The sequence below is a fragment of the Paramormyrops kingsleyae genome, chromosome 8, assembly GCF_048594095.1.
Source record: "Paramormyrops kingsleyae isolate MSU_618 chromosome 8, PKINGS_0.4, whole genome shotgun sequence".
NCBI lineage: Eukaryota > Metazoa > Chordata > Actinopteri > Osteoglossiformes > Mormyridae > Paramormyrops > Paramormyrops kingsleyae.
This window is the reverse complement of record NC_132804.1, coordinates 39,480,365-39,493,364: the sequence shown is the minus strand read 5'-3', so window position 1 is coordinate 39,493,364 and position 13,000 is coordinate 39,480,365. Positions and strand designations below refer to the sequence as shown.

The 13,000-nt window shown below is 40.9% G+C and overlaps 1 protein-coding gene across 1 annotated transcript; it reads left to right on the top strand.

Moving 5' to 3' along the window:
* The first annotated feature begins 1,034 nt into the window (after positions 1-1,034).
* LOC140592259 (uncharacterized) lies at positions 1,035-1,920 on the top strand. The gene is made up of 2 exons (XM_072715166.1): positions 1,035-1,276; positions 1,394-1,920. The coding sequence occupies exons 1-2, from the start codon at positions 1,104-1,106 to the stop codon at positions 1,866-1,868; spliced, it is 648 nt and encodes a 215-aa protein (XP_072571267.1). The 5' UTR covers positions 1,035-1,103; the 3' UTR covers positions 1,869-1,920.
* Positions 1,921-13,000: the final 11,080 nt, after the last annotated feature.

Genomic DNA, 13,000 nt, shown 5'->3' with positions numbered 1-13,000 from the left:
GGTTTCAGGCAGCGTTGGTTGCTTGAAGTTGCCAGAGGATTGTTTCTTTAACTCAGTGGTCTTGCGAAAGTCCTCATGCAGAGTTTTGTGATGCTGCTTCAAATGCGCGATGAGGTTGGACGTATTAAATTTTCCCGGTTCTGTTCCACCGCGGGAAACTTGTGCATGACAAGTGTTGCACTGAGCCACACTGTCTTTTTCGGACTTTAATGAAAAATACTGCCACACGGCCGACATCGGTGTTTTTCTTTGCTACTTCGCTAGCAAGCAGTGTTGTGATCAAGTGGCCTTTGCACGCTCTGGATGCTGCTGGATAGAATAGCTGTAACGGAGTTTAGAGCGGAACGGACTGCTTATATCAGAGATTTTTAACGCAGTCCGATATAATCTGATAGAGTTTTTTTGGGCTGATATCGGACCTATTTCCGATATCAATATCGGATCGGGACATCCCTAGTTACTTTGAACTTAAAGTTGATAAAGTAGGAAGTTGCATTATCCGTTAAAAAAATATATATATATCAGCACTATCAGCACAGTATAAAACACTAATCTGGTTACATACAGTAATAGAAAAAAATGCAAACACTAGCCATGAGCCGTTTCCATTTAGAGACAAAACAAGGCACTGACAAGTTTAAAGATCAGTCAGTAAAAGTTTTTTTATTCCTCTCCAGTTTAAACAGCTCCGACTTACATCATTTTAGCCTGGAACTAGGCTTAAGTCTGGTCTGTGAAACCAGAGGGAAGTGTTTTTTTCTGAAAAGTAGCAGTTAATGAGGCCACCAGCGGCATGTACAGCATAAAGAGTGAAATGTTTATGAATAGCAGAATGGGGGTGGGGGGGCTGAATGCTGTCTGTTGCCTTGTAATCAACATATTATTGGAGACTCTTTTGGTGGGGGGGGGGGGATTCCGACTGTCTAGCATTCAGTTTAATTTCGGATTCAGCATTCAAATGCATGCCAGGGAAAAGGGGAAAGCTTTCCTCACACGCTCCACCTACAGTATGACGCACCCTCTTTTCACAAAACATTAGTGTCCACACCCCTGACACACTGTACGGATAAATACAGTCCATCCACGTGTAAAGTCATCTCACAATGACCAAAATCAGCAAGCTGCATTCCCAAGACATCAGGGTGATGAGGTCTGCTGGAAGTTCTACTCAAGAAATATCCCGACATCTGAAATCCATTGGTGTACATGCTACATTGATCAGAAGACATTACAAAGAACGATCATCGCACAAACGTAATCCTCGCAAAATAACTGAGTTACCCACTGCATGAGGCGAACACAAACACTAGCCTAAATACTGGTTAATGCTAAGTGGTGGTTATGCATAAAATGTCAAATGTTTAACTATTTTCTGTTTTGCCCTTGATTTTAGAGACATTGTCCTATCCATAGAGAATATCACTCGTCAGAATGATGAACTGGGTCCGGGACCGATTGCAATCTTCGAAGGCATAATGGACCGGTCTTTCTTTGAAAATGCTATTGTAACAGAAACTGCTGCCCCATACATTAGGGAAAACTTCGGAGCACATCACCGTTTTTTCCAAGACAATGACCCGAAGCACACTGCTGCAGGCAGACATTGTTGCATTGCTGAACAGGGTATAAACTGGGTTAAGACTCCCGCCGAATCCCCCGACATGAATCCCATTGAAATGGTGTGGCATGCTCTGAAAGATTATATTCGAAAGGTAGCAAAACCAACTACAAAGTCTGACTTAATTGCTGCCATAAATAAATTCTGGTTCGAGGAACTTACAGCAATGGCATGCAACAAGTACATAAACAGATTGTTTAAAGTTCTTCCGGCTGTGGTGGAGCGTCAGGGTGGACATACTGGAATGTAACAATGTCTAAAGTTGTTTAAAAATGTCTAAGCATTGGCAAAACTGTAAAATGAAAATATACTGTACATTTCTGATCACTTGAATAAATAAGTTTTTTTGGAATTGTTGTTGTTGAGAATCTGCTGTTATCAAAAACATAAAATAATAATGATAAAAATAATAAAAATAACATGTCCCGTTGTAAAGTTGTTGCCGTATTGTTGTGTACAAAGTTGTAGCAATATGAGATCCTAATAGTCTATTTTGAGAATAAAGGCATAGCATTATGTGCGTTTGAGTGGCATATTAAAACATAAATCTAAGAAAAAGTCATTGAGAAAACGGTGGTCTATGTTGGTGTATGACGATTGAGATCGCAAAATGGCCTTCAGAAGTTAAATTAAAAACTGCAGAGCATTGTATTTTGTAATTGCATGTTGGCCTATTCTTGTGATTCATAAAATATCACTGCGCAACTAACGAGTAACACAGCGCAGATATTCCTTGCTTTTTGGACTTTGCACCCTAGCAATACCTTATGGCTTTCACAACCCTTCAAATTACAAGATCTAACCTCACAAATGTTAATGAGAGGGGGTCGTTCCTGTCACTTTTAAACGTGCCAATTCACCTTTCACCTTCCCCCATCCTATGAATAAAGGAGAGAAGAGCAGGCTTGGCTCTGGGGGGTTAAAATGTAATTCAAGATATTTTAAATTACGGCTGGTTAAAAATACTACTTACAGGCCTAATCACAGTGAAATGGTGCTCATGCTGAATGGCACAGACTGTATGGACTATTTAAATTGAGCAGTGCAACGTTTTATATGTTCCTTTAACTATATTTGATTTTGCTAATGAATATCTAGGTTGTCAAGTTAGCAAAATATATTGCGTGTACCGGAGCCTGCGTGATCACTGCATTTTTTAGCCTTCTATGAGAAGAGACGGTTACTCTGTAATTTATGGTCATACAGACAGAAGCTAAACATAATTCAAAACTGTAAAGTATTTCGCGAAATATATTTTTTTCTGTTTTATACCATTTCATTGATTGATTCGTTGTAAAATAATGCTTACATTGTCCTTGAAATAGGCTATAGGAATTAAAAGAATCCATAAAGGCTTGCTTTATGTTTGTTTATTAACCCGTGTTTTTTTTTCATCTACAGAGAAAAATAAACAATGTTTGATGGTTAAGCTCCAGCTTTTAGCGAATGTTTTAACGGGTTTTCAGCTTTTAAAATGTATGTTTTCTAACAGGAAATAATATACCCCAACATACCCCTTATATGTAACGATCAAAAAATGCTCCAAACGTTTTTCTAAATTTACTAAAAAAACTAAACTAAATTAGACTAAATATAATCACTTTGCCAATACATACAAAATTGAACTAAGGGGGAAAATATTTTTGTCCCGTCAATTGCTTCGATATCACTGTCAGTCACCGCTCTTTCGAGAATGAACCCAGCATAAATATGCAGATGTACTGTAAACAGAGTTGGAGATTTCAGGTCCAGAGAGTACAAATCCAGACCAAGGTTTTGTTTCAACCAACCAGTTGAGTACTTTGTGACTGTGACTCTTTATACTCAACTGGTTGGTTGAAACAAAATCTTGGTCTGGATTTGTACTCTCTGGACCTGAAATCTCCACCTCTGACTGTAAATATATATATTTAGCATAGCCAAATGTATTATTTTAAATTACTGCTGGTTAAAAATACTACTTACAGGCCTAAAGCACATACTGTATGGACTATTTAAATTGAGCAGTGCAACGTTTTATATGTTCCTTTAACTATATTCGATTTTGATAATGAACAGGTTGTTATGTCAAGTTAAAAAAGTGGAACAGAGCTCTGGAAGTGGAACAGATACCTACGAGATCAAATGCGGATATTGCGTTATTCACACTCACGTGCTGTGTTGCTGATAAACATGATATAGTTTCAGTTCTGTTGCTTTTATATGGAAATAAATACAATACACAAGACACTCAAATTGCTTGCCATTTAATTCCATACGAAAGGCGTATTTATCATCCATTTTTTACTTTAACACAAACATGTATTTTAGATTTTGATAGTAATATGAACCAATGAGCAATAAACTGTGTCCTCAGCCAGTCGTTTCCCATCGATTCCGCACAGATTTGGCTCATCTCAAACGAGCATTTTACTGTACAGTAGCTCGCGGTGATGTTCGCTGCCGCTTCAGTTCAGTGCGTTACATGACTGCCCCCTACTGATCATGTCTTTCCTGTGTCAATGCATTTTCTGTGTTCCCGGAAAATACACCGGTGTCACGCGAGGTCACTTTCCTTCCCGCGCGCAATTTGGATGGCCAGATCTGTAAACACACAACTCTCTCACACATATACATGCACACTTCACACCAACATGGGTCGGGGAGGGGATGGGGGCTGAGGGGCCCCCTCTAACTCTCTGTCTCTGGCCCTGCGCGGGTGGGGTGGCCCGCCGGGTGGAAGATCCATCATGGGGGGGTTCGGGCGGCCCTGGCGGGTGTGGGCGGCCTCCTCTCTTGGGCCGCGGGCCGGGTGGTGCTTGGCTCTGCTGCGCCGTGGTGGGACCCTGGCGGGCAGTCTGGGGAATCTTGGGACGCTCTGGGCCCTGCTAGGCGGATTGGGGGGTTCGATTTGGGCTGGGCGGGGGGTCTGCTGCTCCCTGGTCGCCGCGGATCCGCAACCGGGTGGAGGGAGGTGCTCTTTGTATTGGCCCCCCTTGGATCATCCTGCAGTGTTGGGGGGGAGGTGGTCCATCCTGCCGGGGGACCGGCTGGGGCCCCTCCGGTGTGTGGGGGGCTGTCCGCCAGGGGGGGGGGGGGGGTGGTCCCGGTTGGTGGGGCCCTTCGGTCCTGGACCCACCTGCCTCAGTGGGGGGGTTGCGGGTGGGGCTGGGGGGCTCGCTGCCTGTCCTCCCTCTTCGGGCCTCCCTGTACGGGGGTTGGCGCCCCCTTAGTCCCTCGCGGGTTCCCTCTCGGGTTGGGCGGGTGGTTGTCTCGGGGATGCGTGGCTGTGGGCCCTTGTGCCGGGGGGGCGGCGGGGTGGCCTCGGTTGCCTGGTTCTCCTGCCTTCGCCTTGGGCCTGGGGGGGGGGGTGCTGTCGCCTCCCCTGACGGCATCAAATGCCAGCACATCCAATGACAAATCAGGTCACACCTACACTTGCACATACATACAAGAATGGTTGAGCGATCAATATCATTATTATTATTACTTTTTAGGGTATGTTATAGATATAGGAATTGAAATATACATGTATAAGGGTACGATCATATGTGTATATGCTACATATATATAATACCGATTTGTCACATTATTAATTATCATTATTATCACTGATGTTATTTTTGTTGTTTGATGAGTGTTATGTTTCTTATAGTTGTTTGTATTCTGTATTCCCCTATACTTAATTTTTTTCCATCCCACCTACATTATTAGTGTTATTATTTCTGTATACTTTTTTTTTTTCTCCCCCTCTCCCCATGGTGATTGATGTCTGTTATTGTTACGCTTGTTGTTTCTGTATCCCCCCGTTTTTCTTTTTTTTTTTCCCCTTTTTCCACGGGATGGGTGAGTTCGGAGCGGCCACACTCTTTGCTCTTGAATGTAATATAAAATAAAGTTGTCCTCCGAAGATGGGGGGTGGTGGTGGGCAATAAAAAAAAAATAATAATAATTCGACAATATATATTTACTCGTTAAAGCAAAAAAAATCTGTATTTAACATAGAAAGGGAAGAAAGGGACAGTAACAGAAAAAGGAGTCCAGAGTGAGTGCTACTGTGTCTGCGTCAGGACAAATATAGATAAGAGAGGCAATAGAGAGATTCCTACCTCTATTAGCAAAAATGTTTAATGCCCTCGCCCCCCCAAAAAAATGCATGAGTGTCCCAGTTTTACACAAATCAAAGGTGTCAACCCTAATTTCATCCTACAGTCCAAAAACATGCAGTTAGGCTGATTGCATGGTGTCCATAAATTGCCTATGGAATATGATGATGTGTCTATGTACACTGCAATGGACTGGCATACCATCCCGACTGGATCCTAGGCTTGTGCCTTATGCTGTGTGGGACAGGCTCCAGGGCCCTTGTGATCCTGACCAGGGTAAGTGATTAGAAGAAGATTGCTTGTCTGTTATATGTTCATTGTAAGTTCACTTTGTCATATTGAAACCCACCTTCAAATTATAACCCTTTGCATGTGTTTGTTTGTTTTTTTGTCATAAATAATATCATACATTCCAAAGCAAATTACACACACATTTGCACTGCATATTTTTAATAAAGGAAGTCAAATACCATGGTTGCCCTGCTATAATCTCTCTTGCAGGGTTTATCACAGTCTAGTTCTTTAAGCACTATATCAGCTGTTGAGTTTTAACTGTATTGCATTTTAAAATAGGTACAGTGATATATAAATATTGTAATCTTAAAGAACAAACAATTCTTAATATGTTTTATTAACCTTAACATACACTGGGCCTTTTAGTGGACCAAAAACGGAAGACTGATTGGCTCAGAGCACTCAGCAACCAATAATATATTACCAAAGACATTAATTTATAAACATAGTGAAAGTGTAGATAATAATATACAATGAGCATGTTAATGTGGATTTTTGTAAAGAAGTAATAATGCAGTCCTGCTAAGTTTTAGTAATTAAAATTAGCCAGAGGGTAGGTTAATCTAATAAACTTGATAGTGCTACTCCAAAAGAGGGAAGGTCTAATGAGAATTCTGTTCTCTTGTAATGTCTGATTTCCCTGTTGTCCTCCAAAGTACTATAAACATGATAGCCAGATAATTTTCATGTTCCAATATTTAACACATTTGTGAGAAATTATCATTACAATTGATTTCTCTCTCTTCATAAACCTCTATGTGCATGTTCTTGTTGCATAATCCAAGTCTTTGTGAATTATGATATTTGTATTATATTTTTTGTTATAAAAAACACTAAATGCATGAAGCTTGTACCCAGAGACTAAAAATGTATTACATTTTGCCTGACGCAGATGACCAATAATGCTTTTATATTGGAGTGATTTGGTCAAACAAACAAAGGACTTAAAGAGTTTGTTTTAAAAATATATTGTTTATTTGATTAAAATGAACAATACATTCACAAATATACTGCCTCCGTTCTTTCAGACAATATGCATGTAGAATTTATGTCCTATTGCCACATTTGAAATGAAACTCTCAACTTCCATCTTCAGGGAAAGGAAAGGAATGTCTGATTATATTTGCATTAAGCTTTGCAGAAAGCACTGTGGTCTTACACCACCAGTTTGTTTCTTGTGAGTATGGAGTATGCATGTTCTCCCAGTGTTTGTGTGGGTTTTCTCACACAATCAGAAAACATGCTTTTACAGTAGGTGAATTGATGTCTCTAAGTTTGCCACAGTTCATAATTACTTACATGAAAGTGTGCCTTGCAATGGTATTCCTACTAAATTGTCCCCTGCCCAGTCAAGCCCAATTCATACTTCACTTGTTTATATGCCATTACTTTGCACACACAGTGCAAGTAATGTCAATTTTGTCATCAGGAGTGTATGCACGCACTGTGGGCAGCTAAGGGGTGCATTCAAATCACATTCTTTTTTACTATGAGGTAAGCAAAATAAAGTATGTGAAGTGAGCAGTATGGCCTGTTCAGTAGGCAAACGGTACCTGGATGACACACTAAATTCTGAAAAATTCCTAAATGTGTAACTGATGAATGCATTACTGTCCCACTGGAGCTGCGAAAAAGGATGTTGAATTTTTGTCAGGATGGCAGAGGAAGTTCTGTCTCTATACAAATTTAAGTAGAAAACAATATCCAGTTACATAAGTTAACTTGAATATCCATCTATTGAAACCACATCTCCTATGCAGGGTCATGAAGGGTCCACAGTCTATGAGCACAGGGCAGGGAATAACCCAGAATGAGGCACCAACTCATCATAGGGTTCACTTACACAACATTCACTCACACATACACACCTGTGGGCAATCTGGAAACTCCAATGAACCTCAGCATATTTTTGGACTGTGAATTACTTACTTTTGCTCAATATCCTCTCTTTTGAATCCAAAATATTTTCATATAATGAAAGATGAATGTCTTCTGATGATCAATTTGTGTCCCCTAATTTTGAAATAAACAAACTTGCCATCCTAGGAGTGATCAGGGACAAAAATGATTAAGAATGGCTTGGAGAGCACATGCAGAACTCGTACAAAAACACCAGGTGTAAACTTAAGAATGGATGAACCATAAACTAATTAAATTGCTGTTAAATAATGTTTAAATTTCAATTTTACACACATTCCTGAATATTTGACAATACTAACTTATCCATAGTGTGTATCATGTCACTCCAGCAGTGAAAGACAGTGTTACTGTACCCCTTTAAGAAACTTGCATAACACAGGAAAAACATAAACTGTACACACACACACACACACACACACACACACACACACACACACACACACAGAGTGGAGGTAGTATTTAAAGTCCCGACCCTGGAGGTATGAAAAAAAACAGCTAATTCAACTTTTGAACAAGTCTAAGTCTCTTTTTACAGGGTGTTAGTTCATCTCTCAAACTACATTTCATTATCAAAAAGACAGTGAAGGGTTTGGAGCAACAAGTTGATTTTGAATAATGAAATACAGGTGCATGAGTACTTATTGTCATGGTTGCAGGCGGCTCGGGCACGCCAACGAGGCATGGTGCAGGCACAGAAAGGATGGATGACCCAGTTGCTGCTCAAAGAACAAAAACAGAGTTTATTTAACTGAACTAAAAAAACACAAGGAAGGGCTAGCAAAAACAAAGGACCACGAGGGGTCAAAAACTAAAGGGGATTAAACAAGACTAAACAAACACCGAATACACATCAAACACTGAAACTATCAAAATCATCAAACGTCACAAACAGCACACAATCACACACAAAACAATGAACCACTGAGGAACTAAACAGAAGCAGGAACTAAAATACTAAAGGGGTAACGAGACTAACACAGGACAGGTGAGACTAACTAACAAAGACCAGGGAAACAGGGCACAGGTGAAACGAATAACTCAAAGGAACTAAAAACAGGGAAACTAAGAACTAACCAAGGAAACATAAACCAACACTAGGGAACTAAACAGGTAAAGACACAAGCAGGGGCACAAGGAACAAAACCAAATACAAAAACCACCAGATACAATAACTAGAAACACTAAGGAGCAACATACAAAAACAGGAGACAGGATTCGAACCTCATGACCAGACAGGTAACAGGGGAGAACAAAGACTAACAAAGAATGGGATGACCAGCAATGCCTGCTGGCCAAACAGGGAAGGGACACGGTAGGACCACAGCAGGGGCTGACCCTGACACTTATACAGTATATAAAACACTAACCCATTACTTGATCAACATCATGAGATTGTAGGAATTATTAGCTCAGGTAAATTTTAATATCTCCACCAATATGTTTGAATTAATTAAAGTTTAATTAATTATTATTTAATGCTGATTATTAACCAATCGTTATGCCGAATGGTTGGCTCCTCCAAACTCAATTTGGGCAGTGGTGGCTTGATGGTTAGGGTAGCGCACTTGTAATTGAAAGATTGCAGGTTCGAATCCCCCACCAGCAAGTCACCACTGAGGTACCCTGAGCAAGGTACCGTCCCCAAGCACTGCTCCCCGGGTGCTGAATTAGCTGCCCCCTGCTATGTCACGGAAGTCACATTTGGGTCAAATGCAGAGGACACATTTCGTTGTTGCGCACTGTGTGCTGTGGTGTGTTGACAATGACCACTGATCACTAAATTCTAAATTCTGTTAATGTGAGACTTAAATGGGATTCACTAATTACCAGTATCGCTTAGTAACCTGGGTTAGAAGGCTCGTCCAGCGAGCTGCATCACCAGGTAATGTAAACGATTGGTAGCGAAGCTCCCCTCACGGCCGATGAGAGAGAGTCTCGCGATGTTTCAGGCGAGTTTGAGGTTCAGAGCGTGTAGCAAGATCGCACAAAGGCAGGAACTTATTGTGGAACACTCAATGACGGAGGCTAAAGTTGTGTAAAAGACATGCATTTATTCCTAGCTAACACTACAACTAACATGACAGACATTACACCTAACACAAACAACAAACACGAAATAACGGAATAAAACAAACGATGTAATTATGAAAATGCAATGACCGGATTTAAATGAGTAACCTTAAATGGGAAATACTGTTCTGCAAAGCAAGCACAGTTTGTGGAACATGACCCTAAAGTCTTATAGCAGGTTAACAGAACAGCTTAAGTTGTTAGAATGAAAGGAAGTTGGTTTACTTGGTTGAACAGTGGGGGGGGGGGGGGGTCTTGGCAGTTGATGTCAGAGCTGCTGAGCTGATGGTACTCAGGAAGGCACGGCGTTTGGAGCAGCGGAGTGGAGCCCCTTTGGATTCTCTCTCCTGGTGAAGCTTTGTCTTGGGTGCTGTTCTCTGTTCAGCTGGGCCTTCACCGGAGGGTTTCTTGTGGGCTTCTTGTCTCCCGGGCTGATGGTCTTTTCCGTACTGCTGCTGGGTGTTCTCTACGCTTGATGATCTGTTATTCTCTGCGCACCTTTGTTCTGAGGTGCTAGGTTTTTATGGTCTAAAGTTCATGAATAGGAATGACCAGGAATTCGACTCCTGGCCCAATGGCTGGCCATCCATTTGGCGGGCTTTCGGAAGGGGGTCTGTATCAGTCCTTTTGGGATTTATGGCCCGACTGATTCTCTCTTTACTGATCATTTTGATTAAGCTGTTATAACTTTTGATACATCCACTTTTATGGTAATCACTGACCAGATTTGGAATCAGGGGTGATTAACAATCAGTTTGACACCAAACATGCCATACCAGCTACACAGGTACATACCTCATACCCTCTGTATTAATTGATGAAACAATAAATTATTTTATCTATGTGACTGATTCACATCAGTATAGGATACAGGTGTTTTGGGTTGCACCTCAACAGATGTTACACTTTGTGCGGATATTACATCAAATATTCCTATTACAAACAGCACATCTTATCCATAGATAGGCGTGGCCGTTAGTTTGTGGTAATATCAATATAAGTTGCACATCTGGAAACAACATATTCTGTTTGGTGTGGCTTATGCCAATTCATCTTCTCCAGAATGGATAAGATACACCTTAATTCAGTTCTTTTAACATAGCATGGTAGAAACAAAGAAACTTGGTGACTGTCCACCAAGATCAGATAACAGGGTGTCCGCGGGGTTTTAAAAAGTATTAAAAGGTGATAAATCAAAACTGCCAAATTTAAGGCCATTAAAAGTGTTAAATTTGGTTTTATAGTTATTATTTTTAACAAAATAGGTATTATTTTTTCAGACAATGAGGTTTCCTATTTTGAGTGAATTTCTATCTGCGTTTGCGTTAGTTCATTTAAATGTAGGCTTTAGCGCAGGGGTCGGGAACCTATGGCTCGCGAGCCAGATGTGGCTCTTTTGATGGCTGCATCTGGCTCGCAGACAAATCTTTAATCAAAAAAATTATAACGTTAAAAATATAAAACATTCTCATGTATTTCAATCCATTCATTTCCTACCGCTCATATTCATGGTTGCGGGTGACTGGAGCCAATCACAGCTGTCCTCCAGGACAATACCAAATTTTTATTGGATAATGCGTAACGTACACATAATATGTAACACGTAACGTAAACCATGCAGCACCAGAAGTCGCATTAATGGTAAGAAGTACTTTATTCGTCATTGGTTAGCAAAAGCTTAACAACTATATTAAAAAGAATTCAGAAACTTATTGTACTTTAAGTGTTGGTCTTACATAAAATGCACACATTTAGTTTTAAACATATTGTATGGCTCTCATGGGAATTACATTTTAAAATATGTGGCGTTCATGGCTCTCTCAGCCAAAAAGGTTCCCAACCCCTGCTTTAGCGTTTCTGGGCATATAATCAAATATCCTCAGCTCAATGCTGAAGTCTCTTCTTCTTCTGTTGATTTTATTGGCGGTTTACAAACGGTGTGTACTACCGCCATCTACCGGGTTGAGGTGTAGGCTACGTTTGATGCTGACACCATATTCAGTGGTCGTTCGACATCTCAAGACACTTTTCGCGCTCAGCTCAATCAAAGATCATTGGTTTTGACCCTCTCTGGCTCAACTGGAAAGTCAACTGGCTGGCTTACGTTTTTGACTTGCTTAGGCATATGTTCAACCTCCAGACAACAGCGTTGTCATGGGAAAATGCAAGTTTTCGCACAGCTGGGTGGAAGACCCTGCATTTAAGGACTGGCTCAGGCCTGTAGTAGGGAATAACCGGCAGGCTTGTTGTTCGGTTTGTAAAAAAAACATCAATGTCAACTGGATGGGAGCTAACGCACTTCGGTCGCATATGCAATCCACTAAACATAAAAATGGAATGCGCGGTCGAGGGCAGTTAACTCTACCGCTCTCAACTTTCTGTGCACCACCACTGCAAGCTAGTGCTACGGTACAAGCCAACGTTACAGCTCCAGCAACTACGTCTGACATTCGTGTGATTATGGGTGCCACACCAACATTGCGCGCGGAGGCCCTGTGATGTCTAAATACTGCAGTTAAACATCACTCATTGAACTCCAACGAAGGAATTGCGGAGCTATTTAAAGAAATGTTCCCTGACTCTGACATCGCAAAGTCATTCATGTGTGGTAAAGACAAAACCGGTTACATCATCAGATTTGGATTAGCATCATTCTTCAAAAAACAGCTTGTTGATGGCATCAACAAGGCTGGGCCATTCGTGTTGATGTTTGATGAGAGCCTCAATCAGGCATCAAAAAAAAAACAGCTTGACATCCATGTTCGATACTGGGAGGATGGCCGTGTCCAATCCAGATATTTTGGATCTCAGTTCTTGGGACAAGGAAGGGCCGAAGATTTGTTGCATCACATCAAGGTAAGTTAATATTCTTTTTTTTTCTTATTTATTCACAAAGATGCTATGTATAGGACAATATTGGTAAATTTATTTTTGGCTACACAAAAGGTTTAAATTGGCCAAAGGCCTGCAGCTACTTGAATGAAAGCTGAGTAGTAAGCTGAGATGGTTTTAG

Excerpts from the sequence above, each read along its gene's own strand:
- LOC140592259 (XM_072715166.1), top strand. The coding sequence starts at position 1,104 with ATGACCAAAATCAGCAAGCTGCATTCCCAAGACATCAGGGTGATGAGG. Across the intron at positions 1,277-1,393 it reads AATCCTCGCAAAATAACTGA|AGACATTGTCCTATCCATAG; the intron begins GTTACCCACTGC and ends CCTTGATTTTAG.